This window comes from Phymastichus coffea, unplaced genomic scaffold (genome assembly GCF_024137745.1).
Source record: "Phymastichus coffea isolate CEN01 unplaced genomic scaffold, Cenicafe_Pcof_1.1 PCOF00032, whole genome shotgun sequence".
Taxonomy (NCBI): Eukaryota; Metazoa; Arthropoda; class Insecta; order Hymenoptera; family Eulophidae; genus Phymastichus; species Phymastichus coffea.
The window spans coordinates 1518751-1542386 of record NW_026706843.1 but is presented as its reverse complement, the minus strand read 5'-3'; the positions used below and the strand labels follow the sequence as shown (position 1 = coordinate 1542386).

The 23636-nt window shown below is 43.3% G+C and overlaps 1 protein-coding gene across 3 annotated transcripts in view; it reads right to left on the bottom strand.

Annotated features, from left to right (window-relative positions):
* LOC131663273 (vesicular acetylcholine transporter) overlaps window positions 1–23636 on the bottom strand; it is an 897411-nt gene that overhangs the window by 290463 nt on the left and 583312 nt on the right. For all 3 annotated transcript variants that reach the window (XM_058933589.1, XM_058933590.1, XM_058933592.1), the window contains one exon: window positions 10389–10569. In XM_058933589.1, coding sequence (XP_058789572.1) covers window positions 10389–10569 — 181 coding nt within the window. The remainder of the gene's footprint in view (window positions 1–10388; window positions 10570–23636) is intronic.

Here is a 23636-nt window from a genome sequence, read left to right as displayed (position 1 = left end):
GAAACTATTGAAATGATGCAAAACGCCTTCGGAAGGGAGTGTATGAGCAACACACGAATAAAAGAGTGGTATAAACGGTTCAAGAATGGTCACACTTCTGTCGATAGTGATTTTCGTTCCGGCCGACCTTCGACGACAAAAACCGCAGATAATATTAAGCGGGTACGACTTGCACTCAAACGAGATCGTCGTATGACTGTGCGAGAACTAGAAGAAAACTTTGGGATACCAAAAACTATCATTTCAGAAATTTTAACCGAAAATTTAGAAATGAAACGCGTGTGTGCGAAATTTATCCCAAAATTGCTCACAGCAGAGCAGAAGAACATTCGCTTAGAAATCGCTCTGGACAATTTGGAAATGGTCAATAATGATGATAATGTGCTTACAAAAGTTATTACAGGTGATGAATCATGGGTTTATGGTTATGATCCTGAAACAAAACAACAAATCTTCACAGTGGAAGCATTCTGAATCGCCAAGACCAAAAAAAGCACGTCAAAGTCGAAGCAATGTTAAGTCAATGTTGATTGTTTTTGTCGATTGTGAAGGTGTTGTACATTACGAATATGCACCAACAGGTCAGACAATCAATAAAAAATACTACGTTCAAATTTTGAAACGTTTGGGTGATGCAGTAAGAAGAAAACGGCCGCACTTTTGGGAAAGTGGTGACTGGCTTCTCCATCACGATAATGCGCCAGCGCATTTATCTAATCGTGTGCAGCAGTTTTTGAGTAAACACAATATCGCATTGCTTCGACAACCTCCATACAGTCCCAACATAGCCCCTTGTGACTTTTGGCTGTTTCCAAAACTAAAAAAACCACTCAAAGGACACCTATTCGATGACAAAACAACAGTTGAAAACAATGCGACGAGTGTACTTAAGGCTATCCCTAAAAGTGAGTTCAAGGACTGTTTTGAAAAGTGGAAACATCGATGAAACCGTGTTATTCAATCAAGTGGGGATTACTTTGAAGGATGCCACCCACCAGATGATAAAGAATAACGCTAGCACGAAAATATAAAGGTAGGCCCGATACTTTCCGGGCAGACCTCGTATACCTACTTGGCGAATTCTGGAATTCTTTGACTAACTTGCTACTTTACCTAGCTAGGAAACCTGAAAGAGAAACAAACCCAGACAAGCTAAACAAGGAAGCCCCGCCGGCAATACAGCCCGAAGAGCGAACTGCTATCTTTAAAATCGAACGTGACGATCAACTGACCCAGAAACCAAGCTACACACAGAGACAGATCTATCCAGTATTATCAGAACCAGAAATTCCACCATTAATTAACAAAACATATAAGTCTTCAATAACTATATGTCTGAAAACATGGATCACAGAGCCAAAAGAAAATTACTCGAAGACTTAATAATAGAAAAAAAGAGACTAAGTGTATCAACACAAATGCAGGAAGAAACCGCAATGGTATTCGGACACAGAATAAATGCATATTTACAAAAATACATTGTCATGGGAAAGGCCGCGCAAATGTTCTTATTTGAAGTTACAGAAGACGAAACTTAGAGAGAAAAATTAGCTATTTACATTTTTATTAAGGGCCTCAAACATAAAATCAGACGTTACGTTTGCCCTTTTACCTTTTACGACAAATTACAAGACGCACGTAACAAATTACATACCGTACAAATAGAAAAAAATCTAATAGACATCAATCACATCAAAAGAAATTCAATCCACCCCATATCAGAGTCTTTTAGAAAATAAGAACACTGAACATTACACAAAAAAAACAAATATTTTGTATTATTTTCTTTTTTTTAGGATACTGACAAGTAACTACAAGACATTGCAGTAGCCACCAGCTGCTAAACACCGAAAGACCTTACCTGTTATCAATTTCCTTCCGTAAAATCCCACAAAAATGTACAAAAATAACACTAATGAACAATCACCCTCCAGCAAAGTACCTCATACTGAAAACACATTGCATAACAAACTAAATTTAATGGAAGCAGAAGTTACTTATTATGTAAATAGTAACTTTTCACCTACTTGCACAAATTGTCATTACGCCCTACCTATACAACAACAATTATCATATAACCTTGTATACGTCAAAATCATCGGCCCTCACAAACCACCATACGCCATACGATGCATTAAATGCACAGACTGCATACATCATGTCGTTCTACACTATCCCAACCTCGAGTTGCCTATAGACTCAATTCCTAAACCACCCGGCATTAACAGCCTTTTACCTTTCCAAACAAAAAACATCCGCTCTTTAAAACAATTTCATGAACACTACTCTAACTGCTTACACATAGCCATGAAATATATAGCAGAGATAAGAGATATATTTGAGAAATGCACTAACCAAAACACCCCTACATAAACACATTACACCACGAGTCTTTATCGCGACATCCAAGATAAAAATACAATGCTCAGCGAGCTACTCAAACCTAGTAATAATTACTCTTCTGACATGCCCCCACGATAGCACCAATCCTGCTCTGTAGAAATTATAACACCTCCCCAACCACACTAATAAAAATTTTTAACCAAATAGACAATTGGGAATGGATTGAGCTTTTTAACAAAATCGCTGTCAACGCTAGACAAAAAGTTTTAAAATTAAAAAAACATCTCTTCCAGCTAACACCAGCAAAATGCTCTTACCCAGAGTACTTTTCATCAGTCTACTAACTACCATTATATGCCAAAATCAGCCAACTACAAAGCAATATGATAGTCAACCTGGAATCGCTTTTGAAAAATGACCTACCATATGATTTATTCAAGAAAAATGGAATATTATCACCGCTTTTGACATCAACTCAGTACTTAACTCACATTACAATTTCACCCAAACACTGGAAAAAATATCTGCAGCTTGCAAGACAATCGAGATAAACGAATTCATCAAAAGTTCTATATACACAGCCTACGAAGAAACAAAAAAACTCCAACACATCAACGAAGCAGTCAACACCTCTCTCAACGCGTACACTTTTGACACATCCAACGTGGGGCGGGATGCCCTAGCATCGCTAGACAGCCTCTTACTCGAACATGCCAATAAGGCCCTTGAAGATGTTTTGTATATGCGCGAGAGTAATTTGACTAAACAAATGGGCGAGTATGACTTATCTTATATTACCGAAAATAATTTACAATCAGAAACAAATCTTTTGCTTTTTAGAAAAGGTCACGCAGATTTCATTACTAGCGCAATGAGCCCAGTATATAATTCTACACACATTAGCCTTATTTTAGCCGAAATTAACGACATGTTAAATAAATTTATTTACATATCAACTGAAGTACGTCAACTCCTGCAAAACAAACATTTTCTTTCAATCCGCAATTTTTGCTAAACGCGATAAAAACTATCAAGGCAATACGGAGAGTTTCAAATTATATTCACTACCAGTATTTCAGTATCTTAACAAAACTAACCGAATCGCTAAATTCATTAGATCACAATGTGATTACCTGACTGTGGCAGAGGAAGAAACTACCCATTCCTTTGTAAGCAAGAATTAATTGATAACGAGTGTAAACATATTTTTTCCTTTTATCTGTGCTCCCGCCCGACTATACGCAAGTCAAACAATAATTTCTGCGAGTTTAGTCTGTTAACATCACCGGAAGAGTCAAATCTTGTATTTTGCCAACTTGAAACTAGCTCCGAAACTGACTACTATCTTATACCGACGTTACAAAATAATGTTTTGCTATACTCAGTGACTCTCAATACTTCCTTTCATGTGAATTGTAACGACGTAAGTACTACCCTTTCTTTTGAATAGCACTGGATTAATACAGATTCCCCAGCTGTGCGAACTTAGAACGAACCACCATATTTATTTGGGGGTTAAGAAAAAACTAAAGGCGGAAAATTTTGTAATTCCGAAAATCTCTCTGATAACTACTAACGAAATAGTAATAAAAAGCCCAAATATAAATAATAATCAGAACAAATACGAACACTCGGACCGAGTGAAATTATTACACGCGTATTTAGCGTTAAGAGTAACCATTGTAATCGTCATCGCATCCGTAATCGCAGTAAGTTACATACTCTGCGCATATAGAGTGTGCAGTGACAAAGGCCATAGGTTCGAAAATATACCAATGCAAGAACTGAATCAGCCCTTAAACCCTCAAAAAAGAATGATCTGCAAATCTGCACAGACATTACTTGACGGAAAATATTTTAGGCTACCAATCAACTACGACACTCCTCACTCCCCACCCATAGCCGTGCAAACAGTCCCACTCCTAGAATCCGAAACAACAGACACTCTTCCATCTCTCCCCACTTTCTAAAATAAAAAAAAGGTATAAAAGCACTAACATACCCCCTGTCATGTTAGATACACCATAAACCAGCACAATGAAACGCACGGCAACTACCACACTCGGCCCGCCGCACAAGAAGGCCAATAGATCCTGGACGACTGAACAGATATTAAACAACCGGACGTCGGCAGCAACAATGGAACGACTAATGACAAGATGGGAGAACCGGGAGGCTCAGATGAGCATGCAACATCCTGAGCTGCCACTATTGGACGACGATGGAGGCTGGAGCCACCACCAGCTGACACAGTATATTTTCCAGGAGGTCCATCACGGACACCTGCACCTAAGGTTCCTCTTCGAGGAAACCTATGGAGGAGAAGGACGGACGAGCCCCATTCATTTCCTGCCGTGTGTACGGACAAGACACCGCACATTGGCCGGGGTGTTTCTTCTGCCGGGCACGCGTCGCAGCCGGTTCAAAAGACCAACAACTGGCCATGGAGGCCGAATGTGTCCGCCCGGAGAATTTTATGCTCAGTAATGCTCCTTGCACCAGATGTATCGGCAAGGAGGTTTTATGTAGGTTCCAGAGGAGTTTGCAGGTTCATCGTTTGGAGTTGCTGTAATCTTATCCCAAGTCCTTTCTATTCTTAGAATCATAAGATAAAAAAATAATAATAATAATAATAATAATAAAAACCCAAAAAAAAATTATAATAAGACGCAAAAAAATACCAACACAAAAAATATATAAAATATATATAACAAAGATAACAAAACCAACACAAAAAATATATAACGAAACACAACACAAAAAAAAATATATATAATACGACACAATACAAATATGTATGTAGAATGATAAGACAAAAAAAGGTAACAAAAAAATATATACTCACCAACAAAATAATTACAGTAGCGCTCGGAGAGCGCTAGTCCCTTACTTTATCAGCAAAGGACTCCGAGGGGTGGGCATGTCACGTCGATACAACGAAAACGTACGCGACGAACTATGATAAGTAAATGTCACACATAACGGGTTATGGTAACTAATCGGGTATCGGTAATTTAATTTCCTATCGTATCAATCCTCCCGGGAACATTTGTAAATCTATCTAGTGGGATAGATTAGTCTAAGCACGTTCTCTATAATATTTCCGCGAATATTACTCACCGCATATTAATTCGGCGAAAACACAGGAAGGGGCACATCAGCCTATGGTATAAAAAGGCTGGATTGGGATCCGCGCAAAGCAGTTCAGTTCACACAATACACAGTTCGCGCAGTTCATATTACGGTTTACATTAGCGCTTATATTAGCACTCATACCCTAGTACTCGTACTTATACTGATTTAGTTATTTCTAAGTCTGAATTAGATTATTCTATTATCTAATTACCAAAATATTTTAAATAATTTTTCAAGATGAATCCAGTAATATAAGTTTCATCCAATGTTTCAGAATCGCCGTGTATATATTTATATATATAACCCCTAGGATTATAACTAAAAACGGAATGAGAACCTTTTCCCGCTAGAGAGAGAAACTAGATTGAGCGTCTCGGAAAAAAAATTTTCCTTTATAGTTTCCAAACGGTAATAAAATCTGTACGAAACTTAGCAGTGGTTTAGGCACGCATCTCTTTTTTTTGTACTTTCCTTCGGCTATCGCGCTCTCTCGCTCGCATGCAAAGGGTACGCAGACTCCGTACACGTATTTGGAAAGCACCAACATGCCTATAAAAGGAAAGAGCCATAAAACTACGACTGCATCCTGTTTTTTGTTTCGACCAATGAATTATTTCTCTTTTTAAGATTCTCTAAAATTTTGGAAAGAGAAAAACAATTTTAAAGTTGCCTAAATTCGAATATTTAACTTGTGCACAGTGTCACGAATAACTTTGACTTCTCAAAATCTCTTTTTAAGTTCTTGTTCCAGGGGCTTGGTTTAGCCAGTAAAAGAGGAAAATGAAAAAAAGGATGTTAATTTTAATAAGTTTTCTGTCATTTAATAAATTATTTTTATAGAAAATTAAGCAAAGATTAGTTGGTAAATACCTAATTATACTATGGAAATTTTGTATGAACCCTCCGTTTAATTTTCATATGAATAAAACTATATAATTAGCGAATAGTTGAAATCTTATATTTAAGATTAAAATAATAATAAATTATCCGAGAATTGTATAACAGTTTATAACGAATCGTTTGTATATTCGTTATGTTTCTCTCTCCCCAAGAAGCCAGTAACTAATATATTTAATAATCATTATAAATTACCATATTGTTTGAATAGTTACAGCATTACGGACGTCAGCGAACTGGTAAGCGACGCGACTTGCGTACGATAATCGATGTCGACTCGCGGCGCGGACCTCGCGGAGAGACGCTTCCTTGCGAGGAGAGAGAGAGAGTTTCGAAAATCGATATAGTCCGTTTTCGACGATCGACGGGTTAACGTTCCTCGCGCGAGTCGTCAGGAGTATTTTCGACTTCCTTCTGGCGAGCCGAGGCCTACCGCGAACATCCAGCCTTACACGCGCCTACGTACGCTGCATACACCAGAAGAGAGGCGTTATTGCGAGTCAGCCGACCAGCGGAAGCGAATACGCAGCAGAAGCGAGACCGCTATCGTGTGCCCTCGGTTTGCGGGTTAGAATAGGCGTACAAGCGGCTATACTGTAAGTACCAGATCTAGTACCTGGCTTCTCTCTCTATACCGCTCTCTCCCTTTTTGCGTTAACTAAGTCGCGCGTTTACGCTCGTCTTTTCTTTTGTACACGTTGCGCCGCGGCCACGGTTGGTACCGGCAATTCCTCTCTCTCCGCGAACGTGCTGTCGCTTTTATATATTCGTCGTACCTGAGACGAATAAGTGCGGTTTGCCGTTCGCGAACACCCGGCTCCTACGAGGCGATTTCGCTGTTGCTTGCTTCGACGAGGTTAAGCGCTGTCGCTTCCACGTTCGAACGGTGCGCGCCGGTTCGCTGTCGCCAGTGTGCACAGCTCACAACAGAGCGAGTGCTTGCGCGACCTTAACCGCGTAGCGCGTGCGCAGTTCCGTTCGCTTCACTGTCAAACTATTGCGAGTTTGTTGCGTTGCGATTAACATTGTTTATATCGACGCATTTCGATACTATGTATTCCTTTGTTGCTGATTAAAATTTATACGCCTCTACTTTTAATTCTATTCGAGTGCTTATTGTCCGCCGACTCCCCGTTCCTTGAATTACGATCGTGTATGCAACTGTACACGCGCGAATCTCTCTCTTTGGACGTCGCGCATCTTCACGCGTAGCCTACGACACTCTCCGCGGGCCAAGCTTTCTGACTGAAAAGGAGGCAACTGAGCTGCTGGACCCAGGACACCCGGTGCAGGAGCACCGTGTCACTCTGGAGAGCAACCTAATTTATTTCCCGTGATTTAGATATTATATAACTGTTCCTGTCCAGGCGAAGCTGAGCAGAAACCCCGTTATAAGTTTTCGAGTCAGTAAGCTTTATCTTTTTTGTGTTACTATTTTGAATGAAAATCTATTAATCAACTGTATCTTACAGCAAATTCCATTATACTCTTGTTCATAGTATTAAGTAATTTGTAAGTAACGATTAATTAGTTTACTTAAAATTTCGCATATAAATAATTATAAATGATGGAGCGAATCTTATGCATGAAAACGGTACTTGGAAAGACATTTCACGAGCAAAGGTCCATACCTCAGTGTCCGCGCCCACGATTTTCCCTATGCCCCCGTTCCAATCAGAGCCCGAAAATCGAAAGACGGAAAATCAGAAGAGACCAATAAAATAATTAGCAGATCACCGCCCGCTATACTCTTCCCGAAATTAAAGGGTCGAATGTATAATTATAATATATTTATATAATATAATATATTTCACATTAGAGGAACTCACCTTCCTCCAGTGTATAAAAAGCAAAAGCCAATGGAACCACCAAGAAGCTATTAAAGAAGCACGTGACAAGCTAAGAGGCCAAGGAGCTAGCTACTACCGGAGTGTAAAAGTGTGTCCGTGATATTAAATGATTTAAGATATTGAATGTTGCCCTAGATCTCTGCACTAGGATATGACTAGTCCCTATTTTTTCTTATAGAGAAGGGCTGAGGTAAGGGGTGAGGTAGAGTAGAATAAGGTTGACACTTGAATTAAAATTAATGTTTCTTTATATTTCTAAAAAACTTAGACTAAACGCAGGCATAAAAACCCGTAGGAAAAAAGCCGTTATTTTATAAATAATACGCTTGTGTTTTAATCGAACAAATATTTTGCATTGATGCAAACTGGACATCGCCGAGCACGTTAAGCATATGCTAATACATATTGGGCTTGGACATTATTACAATGGAGAAATGTTTTATTCACTGACGAATCCCGGTTCGTCCTTCATGGGAGCGACCGACGTCCCCTTGTTTAGCGTCGTCGTGGAGAACGTTTTCGCCAGAATTTTATTCATCCGATTGTTGCCTACGGCGGTGGATCAGTCATGGTCTGGGGCGGCGTTTCACAAAATTGGAGAACATCTCTGCAGATTGTACGCGAAAACTTAACAGCTCAGCGCTACATTGACCAAATTTTGAGACCGATTGTACTGCGCAGACGACAACATCAGAGAGCGTTTATTTTAATGCAAGATAACGCACGTCCACACATAGCCAACATGACCAGACGCTTTTTAGAACGATATGACATCACATTGCTGCGGCACCCACCAATGAGTCCAGACCTCAACCCTATCGAGCATGTTTGGGACATAATGGGTCGTCGTTTGCGCAGAGAGTATGCAAATTTGTACAACTTGTCCACATTAGAGCGTGCACTTCTACAAATTTGGAACACCATTCCGCAACCCCAGATTGCCCACTACATTAATATGACTGAACGCTTTGCAGCCATTATTGAGAACAGGGGTAGCAATACTAGTTATTAAGAGAATTGAAATGCTTTTTTTGAAAAATTTTTTTTCCTCATCACACACACACCCACATACACACACATATACATACATTTTTAGGAGAATAAGTTTGGAGTCATTAACTACGGAGGAACTGACGAACCTCCGGGTCTCATTTCTCTTAAAAAAACACACACACATGAAGCGTAAATCCGACCGGGCAACCTCCATGTGGTACGCTTCGGGTAATGCTGATGCCGGCGGTAGTTTTTGTTCAAAATTTTTTGGAGTCATTAAAAAAAAATGTTTCAAAATTTAAAAAAAAGTTTTTTTGCCTTTTTTTCAAGATTATGATCATCAAAATTGTGATCCTTTAATTTTTTTCGAAAATTCGATTGAATAAAACAAAAAAACGGCTTGATCGATTGAATTGAAACTTTGTGGGATTTTTGTGGGCATATTGAACTGTAAAAGACACGTTTAACATTTCTAGTTTTCTCGATAGTTCCAACTTAGCGCTTGATTATCCCAAAAGCCACCAAATACCCTTTTTTTTTATTTTTTAAATTAATGTAAAGAATAAAAAAAAAATTTTTTCTCAAAAACAGTAGTATAGTTTTTTGGGAAATTTATTGAAGATTTCAAAACCTACCTTCATTTTTTTGTGCAATCAGCGGTTGCTGAGATATTGGTGGTTAAAGACAAAAAGATCATTTTCCGTTCAAAGTTCGATATCTCAGCGAGAGGTGGGGGTATTGAACTTTTCAAAAATGCAAATTAAAGTTGAATAAACAAGTTATCCGATCCATATAGTGCCTGAGTTAGAAAAATTTTTTCCAAGTTCGTAGACTAAAAAAAAACTGAAAAAATTTCATAAAAAAACTTTTTTTGGTATTCATGAGGATGTTGCTTGAAAAATTTTTTGATTATGAGATCTCAAAACTAGAAACTTTAAACTTTAAAACACTTTTTTTTAATTCCAGTACGACTATTTTCAAGGGTTAACACAGCCAGTTAAAAAGCGTCAAAAAATGGAATTTTTTTTTGATCCTTTCATTTTTTCCACTAGTGTAGTTATATTTGTTAAACTTACTAACTGTAAATTGACCGATGTTAATGTAAAAGAAATATAAAAAAGTAGGAAAATCTTAAATATAATATTTATGAATTAAGGTAAGTATACTTACTTGATTATGATGAGCAACGATAATATGATTTCCGGCAGTAACTCTGTCGAGATGAACATGTTCATCAATTTCTAATCCAGGTCTTCTATAAAGAGAAAATATTTGATATTGTTGGTTCATGCAAAGCGATGAACCAATTTCTTTATCTGTTGATTTTATTTTTTCCACATTCAATTCTTTTCTGCAAAAAGAGAATCGAGAAATAGCTCAAGAAAAATTAGCTTCTTGTTAAATGGAGATTTGGACAAATATTTGCTAGGTTAAAAAAATATATCTTAAAATAATGGTCTAGAAAAATTCAATACTTTAAGACAAGATATAAAAAAAAGTCATAATCGAATTTTTCAATAAAATTGAGTTATTAAATGACGATTTAAATCATTTTCTAAGACAAATAAATTGTTAATATATAGAAGTTATTCCCTTTCGTGAATAAATAATTGACAAAACGCTTCTAGAATATCATTAAGACGCAAGAATAATGTGAACGAAGAGTGGGGATTTAAATTTTACACGCTTGAAAATTAACTAATATCGATATACCAGATACATAGTTACATTTATGATACATAGTTAACATGTCTTATACGTAAATATATCATAGAAATAAGAAAAGCATCAACATTTATTTATTTGATAAATAATATTTAGACGATACGAAAAATAAGGTTTTCTAAGAAAATAACTTCTTAATTTTATTACATAATTTACAAAATCCAAATTTAATTACATATCCACGTCATTGTAATCAAAGTAGTATATTAGGTATTCAAACTTTATTACATAAACATTTTCTTTTCTTAATTTATTATTGATCAGAAGCAGTGATCTTGTCTAAGCCGAAGTATTGAAAATTTTTCAATAGATTTATTTTTTATGAGTTAATAAGTCAAGATTTAATTGTCGTACCTGTCCAATAAATGTCTTATCATATTTAACCATATTATCGCCGTCTCTTGTATGAGCCATAGTAGTTCCGTCACGTCTCGTGTGTTGTTTGTTATTGCGGGTGTTCGTTCTGTCGTCGGTTCTTGGCTGTTAGCGACAGAGACGTACCTCACCCCGCTGCCGCTGCTTGACACACTCTCCGTTCGCTGTCGTCTCGGTAAGTTCAGTAGGTTCGTATCGTTTTTTCGCGTCGTTCTCCCCATTCCCGTGCACAAAGTGCGGCCCTCAAAATCCGTGCCGCTGCCCGTGTCCACCGGGGCTTTCACCCGATCGGAACCCGGGGTGGATTCCTCCTGAGAAGGAGTTACCACATGAGGTATATCAATGTTTTTTTTGTGCATATTCATATTTTTGGTTTTGTCCCGTTGTGCTGAAGATCCCTCCTAGTCGCGAGTCCACAAATCGCGCTGGAACAACGCAGGGCCCCTGAGGTCCCCTCTCCTCTTCCCTGTGAGTTCAGTGTTCCTCCCTGTAGAGTGTACGTGATTATGAGTGCCCATAGTGGCAAAATCGGGCTTCGTTCACGGGGATTGCCCGATTAGAGGGATTCCATTCATTCGCTTTCGGGCGGCTCCGTTTACAGGGGTCCCCGGCATTCGCTCTTTCGGTAAGCTCCGTTTATAGGGTCGCCAAGCATTCATTCATCCCGGTTTGCCAAGAGGCATTTGTGTATAAGTGTTTCTGTAATGTATGAGTGTAGGTGTGTGTAAGTAATTAATGGTTAGGCACATCGGCAGAATAGCATTATCTTTTGCGTTGTTGTGAGCCATATCTTCCTCTTGGCCGTGTCCGTTATAGCGCTGCTGCTCAGAGCATTGACGCGACGGATAACGTTTCTACCGGGCACGTCGTGGACGTTGGAAGCTAGCATTTGCCCAGTGAGGTGTTACCACTCACTGGACCAGCCCGGCGCTATTATCAGTATTACTGTTATTATTGCTATTGCAATTATACTTTTTTTTTTTTTTTTTTTTTTTTTTTTATGGTGGTAAAAAAAACAGGATAAATCCTCATGGACCGTAACGGTTGGAGTGTGACGGCAGTTCACCGAAGCTATCCACCTACACTCTCCCACCCGCCGTGTGACGTGACTCGCTGATCCTCTCAGACCGGGATGTTTCAAGCGATCTATCAATCGAACGCAAGGAGTCTCCGGGTCGTCGAAGACCAGCTGACCGCTCAAATCCCGCTTCTCTTCAACCGGAGGGTAAACCGTCCGGGGAAGAGTAGTAAAGTCCACCTACACCATTCTCCAGCGGGGAACCGCGTAAGCATTACTTCTCGCTGGAGAACCGCGTCAAGTCCTCTCGTTGTCCACGGGTCCTGTATCGTTTCGTTACGTCCGTTTATTCACATTCATCCATTTGTTCATACCATTTACTCTCGCATTCTTCTCGTCTAACACTCGACTTCCAGGCAACCGTCCGCCTTTTTCCCTCGTAGGATAGTCTCAACGTACGTTGCCGTTACCGTCCAGTAGTCTTTGTCTTGTAGCATCTTTGCCACAATGTTGTTGGGCGTGATGTTTCCAAGTGTCGTCTCCAGTCTTTGCCTTTCGTCGTTCCAGTGTGAGCATTTGAAAAATGTATGCTCTGCGTCATCACATTTGTGTCCACAGTATTTACAGTCGGCGCTGTTAACTTTGTCTCTGTCAAACAGATATTTCCTGAAGTACCCGTGGCCGGTAAGAAACTGGGTCAGGTAAAAATTCACTTCCCCAAATTGCCTCTCCGTCCACGGTCTCAGGTCGTCGATGAGTCGTCTAGTCCATGCTCCGTTCGTACTCATCCTCCATTGTTTGTTCCAGTCCGTCATCGTCCAAGTTCTTTCGTCCTGGGCAGCTTCCGTTCTGGTCATGTCACTGTTTCGTTCGTACACGCGTTTCCGCTCTCTCCAGGACAGCCTCAGCCGAGACTGTCCTGTAGGCGCAGGCTATCCTCGGTGCTCCCTGTCTTTGTACGTTTGTCAGTCGTTTGCAGTATTTCTTGACCCCCAACGCGTCGGCCCACACCTCCGCCCCGTAGAGCATGATCGAGTGGGTCGTTGTCATCAGTAGTCGTCTCTTCCATTGTCTCGGTCCAAATGTATTTGCCATAAGACGACAGAGAGCGGAAGTCCTCTCTGCCGCCTTCCTCGCTGTCTGTTGTATGTGCGGCCAGAAGGTCATCTTCGTATCTAGGGTCACCCCCAGATATTCGACCGCCCCACTGGTCCGCAGCGATACCTCTCCGACTGTCATGGGAATCAGGGTATTAATCCTGCTTCCCGTCAGAAAGATGAGTTCTGTCTTGGCCAGGGCAAGGCTAAGTCCGCGTTCAGTCATCCATCTATTGATTCGTAACATCGCGCGGTTCAGAAGCATTTGCGCCAGCTCCGGAGTACGGGCTATTATCACCACAGCCACATCATCGGCGTAGGCAGCCAGCTCCACCCCCGGTGGCATCGGTAGTCTTAGTAGTGCGTCGTACAGTATGTTCCAGAAGTCGGGTCCAAGGATTGAGCCTTGGGCGACTCCTGCTGTGATTCGTCTGGTGACTGTTCTGTCGGTCGTCTCGTATCGAATCCATCTGTCGTGTAGGTACTCCCTCATCACCCGCATCAGGTATTCGGGAACCCTGAAAGTTTGTAGGGCCTCCAGAATATCCCCCCACCGAGCGGAGTTGAAGGCATTCCTGACATCAAGAGTCGCGAGAAGTACTATTGGCCTCGCTCCGTAGCACACGAGCCTCGTCCGCCGAAAGGCGTCGGTAACTTGTCGAATCGCCCCTATAGTTGAGCAGCCCCGTCTGAATCCGTACTGGTTTCCTGCAAGTCCTCCGTTTGCAGTTACCGCGTTCGTCAGTCTTGGTTTCAATAACGCTTCGTAAAGTTTACCCGCTGTGTCTAGAAGACTCAGGGGCCTATAGGAAGACGGACTATTCGGCTCTCCTTTTCCTTTATGCAGGAGAACCAGTCTAGCAGTCTTCCATCGTCTGGGAAAGATGCCCGCACGTAAGACCGCGTTATACTTATCCAGGAGGAGTCCTGGACGTACGCTCACGATCTGCTGGAGGATCTCTCCCGGTATACCGTCTGGTCCGGGTGCCTTACCAGGCTTGATCGTGGACACAGCCTTAATAAACTCTGCCCCGACAAACTCTGGCACTGTCGTCTCTTGTTCGTTCGTCATTTCTTCCGTCTCTGGTTGGTTTGGGAAAAGTCCATCTACTATTGCTTTCATGGTGTCTTTGTCTTTTGGTTCAGAAGGGCCAAGGGCCTCCAATTTCTTGGTCACAATCTTGTAGCCAAGTCCCCAGGGGTCCCGCTCCACTTCTTCACACAACTGTCTAGCGCATCGGTTTTTACTGTCCTTTATTTTAGTAGTCAGTCTCTTACGTGCCATCTTGTACGCTGTCGATAGTTCGTCCGCGTCTGGTCTGCTCTTTTTCCGTGCGCGGTTCATCCTCCGGCGGCAGGCAATGCATTCCCCACGGAGGAGGCCAATCTCGTCCGTCCACCAGTACATTGCTCGTTTGTGTGTTCGGCCCTTGCGTCGAGTCATCGTGGCGTCGCACAGTTCCGTTATCAGTTCCGTTGTCTTGTCCGTTATCCATTCGGCACACTCCCGCAGACCAAGCTCTGCCGGGACAGACTCGGCGGGTAACGGTGCCTCCCTTAGCAGTTTGTCAAACAGCTCTCTATCTTGTCGTCGTAAGTTCCAATACGTTGAAGTCCTGTCTCTAGTTTGTCCGTTTCGTATGTTCGTCGATTGATTTGTCACCTCAAAGACGATGTGCTGATGATCGCTGGCTGTATAGTCCTCGGTCACCCGCCATCCTCTTATCCGCGACGAGATCCTGTCTGACGTCATCGTCACATCGGGTATTGAGTATCCGAAGCCCGGTCGTCTATAGGTCGCTGTCGTCCCTTGGTTGACCACTACCAGATCAAGCCTTGCGGCCATTTCCAGAAGCAGTCTTCCTCGTTTGTCCGTCGTTGTCATACCCCACTCGACCGCTCTCGCGTTCATGTCTCCCGCGACGACAAAGTCACCCGGGAGACCTGTGAGGGCGTCTTCCAGCTTACCGACTTTTTCCTCGTACACTGCCATCGTGCAGTTTGGGGTCAAATATACGCTAACGTAGGTGACGGAATCTACCCTCACCCACGCGTAATCTTCCCCCCTGCCAGACGCTTGTATTCTCCTAGCCGGTTTGCCTTTGACCCATATGGCCGACGTACCGAGGGTATTCGAGAACCAGCCGTCCTGTTCTCGTAAGTCCCACAGTTGCTCGCTCAGTATCAGTATGTCTACGTTTCGTTCCTTCGCTGTCTGTGATATAAGCAGCTGGGCTGCCTCGCACCTACGCAGGTTTCCTTGTAAGATTCCTGTCATTGTCGTGTCTGCTTCCGGCACTCCTCCAGCGCTGCCCGGTAGGCCGCGCACGCTCCCGTTCCCGGGACGTGCGCCCTCTCCGTTGCACGCGCCTCGGAACATAGGAAGTACGTCGGCTGTTTGGTGGGGCAGGCTCTCCCGACATGGCCGGTCCCCCCGCACCTCCAACAGCACTGTCCTCTGTCAGGTCCTGTGCAGTCCGTTCGTCTATGTCCGTATCCGAGGCACCGGTAGCACCTCGGGACCGTCAATCTTTCTCTCAGCCGACAGTTGACCCAGCCGATCTTGATTCTGCCCTTCTTGAGCAGTTTGTGGGCCGTGATTATTATTATTATTATTATTTTTTTTTTTTTTTTTTTTTTTACAAGGAGTTGCGGAATCCTTTTTGCGGATTCCCCTTAGTCTTGATCTAAGGAGGTATGTGGGACTCCCCAAAAAAAAAAAAAAAAAAGACAGGCCTACCCACTAAACCGCCATCTCCTTGTTGTCCTTCCCCCAGCCAGGGACTATGTTGATATTACTTCTGACTGGGGGTTCTGTCTGTGTTCCTTCGTTCGTATCGTTTTACCGTGCGTCGTTACGTCGCGTCAATCCGTCTGCTCAGTCGTCCTTCAGACAGTCGTCCGCGTTCTTACGTCTTAGTATGGTTTCCGTATAGGTAGCGACTAAACGCCACCATTCGGGTTTATGCAGCATCACCTCTACAATGTTATCGGGGGTGATGTTGCCAACTGTTGTCTCTAGTTCTCGTCTGAGTCTTGTCCAGCGGTCGCACCCGAAAAACGTGTGTTCCGCGTCGTCTCGTTCGTGTCCACAATACTTGCAGTCGGGTGTTCGTACTCGGTACATATTGTGGAGGTACCGTCGAAAGTACCCGTGGCCCGTCAAGAGCTGGGTGACGTGAAAATGCACATCACCAAAATTCCTTCCAAGCCACGGTCTCACGTCCCGTATCAGTCGTCTCGTCCATTTGCTACCTCGTTCTTCTGTCCATCGGTCTTGCCACATGTCGATCGTCCTTTCGCGTTCAACGATTGCCGCGTTCTTTCGTCCTATGTCTGCGCTGCTCCCATAGATCCTTTTGCGTTCCGAGGCAAGAAGATCCACGGGTATTACGCTCGCCACCACCAGGACAGCCTGCGCAGAGACTGTTCGGTAGGAGCAAGCGATTCGCAGAGCGCCCTGTCTCTGTACCATCGTCATTGTCTTACAGTACTTCTTTGTCTTCAAGGAATCTGCCCATATTTCCGCGCCGTATAAGAGGATCGAGTGAGCTGTCGCCATTAGCAGTCGCCGCTTTTCTGGTCTCGGTCCCGTCGTGTTTGCCATCAGGCGGCTCAAGGATGTTATCCTCTCTGCCGCTTTTCGGGCTGTCTTCTGTATGTGAGGCCAGAAGATCATCTTCGTATCGAGGGTTACCCCAAGGTACTTGACTTCCCCTTTGGTCTCCGTTTCGTATGTACCCACTCTCATGGGTAGTATCGTCTGTATGCGTCTTTTCGTGAGAAGCATAAGTTCCGTCTTTTCTGTTGCGAGTTGCAGTCCGTGTTCTGTCATCCATCGTCCAACTCGTCTCATGGTCTGGTTCAACGTCAGCTGCGCCAGCTCGGGAGATCTCTCCGTGATCACCGCCGCCACGTCATCAGCGTAGGCGACGAGGGTCACTCCGAGTGGCATCCCAAGCCGAAGCAGACTATCGTATAGACCATTCCAAAAGTCGGGTCCCAGTATCGATCCCTGAGCCACCCCAGCGGTGACCTGTCTCGTTACCTGTCCTTCGATCGTCTCGTACGTTATTCGTCTGTTTCTCAGATAATCCTCCACAACCCGAACCAGGTACGGTGGAATCCGAAAGTTGCTTTTCAGCGCCTCCAAGATATCCACCCACCTGGCCGAGTTAAAAGCATTTCTGATGTCGAGCGTCGCTAGCAGCACAATGGGTCGCGCCGCATGGCAATGTCTGTCTAGTTCCAGGAAAGAATCAATCACCTTTTGGATCGCTCCAATCGTCGACCGACCCTTCCTGAAGCCGAATTGCAAATCTGAGAGACCCCCTCCGGCCTGTATCGCGTCCGTCAGTCTCGGTCTGAGTAATTGTTCAAAGAGTTTACCAGTAGTGTCAAGTAAACTCAACGGCCAGTAGGCCGAAGGAGTGCCAGGGTCGCCCCTACCTTTTGGAATAAGAACGAGCCTCGCCTCCTTCCACCGATCGCTGAACGTTCCTGTCGTCAAGCACGTATTGTACAGGTCGAGAAGTATCTCCGGCCGTAGACGAGCCACGAGCCGGAGGATCTCGGATGATACTCCGTCCGGTCTCGGTGCCTTACCCGTCTTCATCGCATTCGTTGCTCTGATGAGCTCCTCAGCGGTAAAAGCGGGGGGCATTTGTGCGTCCACGTCATCCATCACGTTTGTCCTAATCGAGTGCGTCGGAAACAATCCGTCAACAATCCGTCCTGCTGTTTCGGCATCTTTAAGTTCCGGTGAGACTCGGGCCCCTAGTTTCCCGGTCACAATCTTGTAGCCGGTTCCCCAGGGATCCTCGTTCACCTCCTCGCAGAGCTTCCTCCAGCATCGCGTCTTGCTGTCCCGTATTGCTTTCGTCAGCGTCTTCCGTGCTGTTTTGTATATGGCCTGAAGGTTTTCCCTTTCGGGTCCACCTCCAGCCCTCGTCGCACGTCGCCGATTTGCCAGGCATATCTTGCGTAGCTCGGCTATTTCGTCCGTCCACCAGTATTGTGGTCGTCTTTTTTGTATCTGTCGTCGTTTCGTCATTGTGCTGGTGCACAAGTTGTTTATTAATTTCGCCGTCTCGTCTGTCAGTCTTTCCGTTCTTCGCCGGCCCGTTAGCTCAGGAGGAATCTTCGACCCCGGGGCTGATGCCGCCGTCAACTCCTCCGAAAATTTTTGTCGGTCAAGTTTGTTAAGGTTCCACCGCGGGGGTTGGTGGATTCTCGTTTGTCTCGTTTCTGTCCGTCCCGCCACTTCGAAGACGATGTATTGATGGTCGCTGGCTGTATAGTCCTCGACCACCCGCCACCCCCTCAGCCGTGACAGGATTCTGTCCGACGTCATCGTCACGTCAGGGATGGAGTCTCCAATCCCTGGTCGTCTGTACGTCGGCGTGTGTCCCGTATTTACTACTGCTAGGTCCAACCTTGCGGCCATTTCCAGCAGCAGTCGTCCACGTCGGTTCGTTTCGTTCATTCCCCACTCGATCGCCCTCGCATTAAGATCCCCCGCAACGATGACATCTCCGGGCAGGTCCCTGATCCCGTCCTCTAACAGCGTCGCCTTCCTTTCGAACTCCGCCGCGGTGCAGTTGGGTGTCAAGTAGACGCTGACATAAGTGACAGCGCCGACTGTAGCCCAGACGTAGTCGTCCCCGACTCCGCGGTTGGAGACTCTAAATTGAGCGGCGCCCCTTACCCAGATAGCAGTGGTCTCTGTCCTGTTTGTAATGTATGTCTGGGACATCCTTTTCCTGTATGGTTCACACAGGATCAGAATATCCGCGTCATGTTCGTCGGCTATCTGCGGTAGGAGCATGTCTGCAGTCCTACTTCTATTCAAGTTTCCTTGTACTACTCTGTCCGTCTTCCGGCACACCTCCTGCACTCCTCCAGCGCGGCCCGGAACACAGCACACCTGCCGTTTCCGGCGAGGTGGGCGACGTCCCCATGCCCGGCCTCGGAGCACAGTGGGCAGACCGGTTCTCCTTTGCATTCCGTCGCGTAATGTCCGGATGCGCCGCATTTGCGGCAGCATTTTGTCCTGTCCTTGCCCGTACATTCCTGCCTTCACGTGGCCGAAGCCCAGGCACCTGTAACATTTCGTCACCGTCAGTCTTTTTCGGACGCGGCAGTGCACCCAGCCAATTCCGATCCGACCGCGCCGCAGCAGCGCCTCGGCTTCTCGCGATTCCATTTCGCAGACCGCCATATACTGCTCAGCGCGGTTAGGACCGAAAATGTGGACCCGAAAGTCTGTGTCTCGCCCAGACTCTCGTCTGAGCGCGTCCGTCACGTCTTCCGGAGTCGCAACGCAGTCCAGATCCATGATCTCCAATTGTACCTTGGAAGTCATAGCCCTGACACTGCCCGCTTCCCCGATGGCCTCCTGGATCTGTCGCTCAAATACGTCGCGTCCGTCTGGTTTGTCTGCGTCTACCTGCAGCTTCAATAGGCACAGACCGTTCTTAGTCTTCCTCAGGGTCGTCACCTGTACGTGACTCTCCTTCGGATCGATCGTTGTCCGGATTTTTCGGACGATATCGGAGTACGACGCGTGTGTCCCCGGTTTAACGAGGACAGCGAGTCCCCTTTTCTGGTGGGCCGGTCTGTCCTTGTCAGGTCGATTCCTTGCGTCCGTTTTCTTTTTTGTTTTTTTCCGTGTAACGGTCTGCCAGTCTTTGGTCGAATCTGTCGTCGGTGGCCTCTTTTGTGAGGGCTCCGGCGTGGTTCCGGTCAGCGAACGTTTCCGTTTCGTCTGTGGCGTCTCTGCGTTGTTGTTCGTCGTCGTGCTTGTCTTGTTGCTGTCTCGTCGGTGTCCTTCCGGAGCTGTGTCCATCCGCTTGTGCAGCGCAATGTCCACAGTCTCGAGAATTGTCTTGATTCCAGTCTTCACTGTCATATTCATGTTTTTTTGTATGTTTGCTGCTTCGGCCATTTTTGTCGCCGTCTCTTGTATTAGCCTTAGCAGTTCAGTCATGTCTCGTGTTTTGTTTATCGTGGGTGTTCGTCCTGACGTCTGTTCTTGGTTGTCTGTGGCGGAGGCGTAACTCACCCCGCTGCCGCCACTTGATACACTGTCTGTCCTCTGTCGTTCTGGTATGTTCAGTGTATTTTTGTTCGTATCGTTTCGTTTTGTCCTCCTCTTCGCCATGCACAAGGTGCGGCCCTCAAAATCCTTGCCGCTGCCCGTGGCCATCGGGGCTTTCACCCGATCGGAACCCGGGGTGGATTCTCCCTGAGAAGGGATTACCACTTGAGGTAAATCAATGTTTTCTTTGTGCATTTTCCATAGTTTTCTGTCCCGTTATGCTAGAGGTCCCTCGTGGTCGCGACTCCACGAACCGCGCTGGGACAACGCACGGCCCCTGAGGTCCCCCCCCCTGTGTGTTTACCCTGTGTGTTCAGTGTTCCCCCCTGTGATGTGTGCGTGTATGTAAGTGCCCGTGGGCAAAACCGGGCTTCGTTCACGGGGAGAACCCGTTTAGAGAGATCCCCTTCACTCGCTTTCGGGCGGCTCCGTTTATAGGAGTCCCCTACCATTCGCTTTTCGGTAAGGCCCGTTTATAGGGTCGCCGAGCATTCACTTCCCCGGTTAGCCAGAAGGCGTGTGTGTGTGAGTGTTTGCGTAGTGTGTGAGTGTGTATGTGTATAAGTGATTAATGGTTGGACACATCGGCAGAATACCATTATCTTTTGCGTCATTTGTGAGCCATATCTTCCTCTTGGCCGTGTCCGTTATGGCGTTGCTGCTCAGAGCATTGACGCGACGGACATCGTTTCCACCGGGCACGTCGTGGACGTTGGAAGCTAGCATTTGCCCAGTGAGGTGTTACCACTCACTAGACCAGCCCGGCATTATTATTATTATTATTATTATTATTATTATTATTATTATTATTATTATATTACCATGATAATTTTTGTTATTAGTAAAAATACATAAAAGAATATTAATACTCGAACTTTATTTGCAATTAAAGAAATCGTTGTTATTGAAAGGGAATTGTATATACATTCATTAGTTTGAAGAATGTTATCATACATTCAATGATAATTCCACAGATAAATGTCTCTCACTAATAAAAGTTGTTGACAATATGTACGAATCAGTATATTTTTTTTTTAGATTGTTTTCATCGAGTGTTTACCTCAACTGCCTATGTTATTTTTTTCGTATAAAACTGCTTCACACACAGAATTTTCTTGTTTACAAATTTTGAAATTTGAGGTGGTTTGGTTAAAAAGCACAGGTATTTAGCCTATTTGTTGTTTAGGGGTTTAAGGTTTAAGGCTCTTTAGTTCACATGTACAGGCTACAAATATCACACATTTGTAAACAAGTTTTTATGAAAGTTAAAATTTTTTTTACGACATTTTCTTCCACCACATTGGTTCCGCCATTTTAAATTTTCAAAATCTGATATCAGATTTGTAAAGAGCGATCTCGAAAACCCCTACATACAAACCTTCTACGAAATATTATGTATTGAATTATATATTTACAGTTATTTTGTGTTAGGGGTGGTTTACCCCTTTAGGGGTAATATTTATTAAAACACCGAAAGACGTCAACTAAATTTTGTTATTATGGATGTTTAAATATTATTTCCAATTTTTTTAGTCGGTTTAAATTTTTTTATTGTAAAATTATGCCAAAAAATATGTTTTCAACCTCTAAAAAGTCGGGGATGCTACCCATAGTCTTTAAATCACCATGAAATGCTTGCTCCTTTTGTAAGAAATAACCTCCAATTTGTTTCACTGAAAAATATTAATTTTAAGCCGAGATATTAAAAAGAACGCTTTTTGGGGGTTAACTTTCGGGGAGGTTTTTACCCCTTAAAAGTGAAAATTAGCCGATAAAAAAAAATACGTGTCTCTTATTTTTCTATGTTATACAATAGCTATCAAAATCATCAAAATCGGTGAGTTCGGGTTGGGTACCTTTCCTTGTTAGACGTCAGTAGCGTTCCATCGTGTACTAACATATTAGTTCGTTGATATTGTAAAAATCGTATATTGCACTATCAAACAATGATTGGTCTATTTTTTTGTCATATGATTCTATAGAAATGAATAATTTTCTATAATTATACTTTTGTTACTACTAAATTTATAGTAATGATATCACGAAGCATCCGCGAGAATTACTATCTTTATCTTTTGTATCACTAATATTGTAACAGAATTAACACGCTGCTACCTATTTTAAAGGGAAAGGGCAAAAGAGGCATTTTGCTCTAAATGCAATCAGGAAAGAATGCGAGAAAATAAACCATCATTCGATTATTCCAAATAACACACCTTATTATTTAATTAACAATAAATACAAAATCACGCACGCAAAACCAACACCAAACGCGACTTATTCTAACATGAAGACGAACAACAAAAGCGTATATATTCAGTTTTGAATCTTAAACGATAATAAAAAATAATTACCAACACGCGAATATTTTTGAAGAATCTAAAGCAACTCTCCAACTCCGTCGTTTCATAAAGAAAATAGAGGTAAGTTAAACGCGAGATTCCATAAAACTGTGAATAGCTAATTGTGTATTCCATAATGCAATATAACTTGCAATGTAAATTATAATATCCATAACGAATACAATGCTTCCATCGTGTAATTTATAAGATTTGTGTTTATTCTTTCGGAATAACGCGCTCAATCCAGCGTTGCCGCTGGAAAAATTGCTTTCCAGCATCTCTAGGAACTGTCTCACCGTGAAATAACCGACTCTGTTCCAATCCGAGTTTCCAAATTTCAAAACCAACTTCATCGAACTAACGCCGTACTCGCCTGCCATGGATGATTTTTTGATTGTATTACTAATAATTATAGTAATTATCACCATCATAGCAATAAAAACTAATTACTAGACATTACTAATATTCTAATCGGACTAGATACTTATAACCTTAAATATTGAAATTTATTTCTGGACTTGTATACCTTGTGATGATAATTTATTTATTTCAAAATTCAAAATTTCTGTGGATGATAATAAATTATAACTGCAGTTATATGATGAAGAACTAGTTTTTTCCGTCACAGAAAATACTCCATTTGAAGAGGTTTTGAAAGAACGTATGGCTGAAATAATAAAAGAATATATAGAATCTTATGCGATGCTTGTGCGCAGACTTGGAATTAGATTTCTAATGATAGATTACTTACATTGTTTTTGC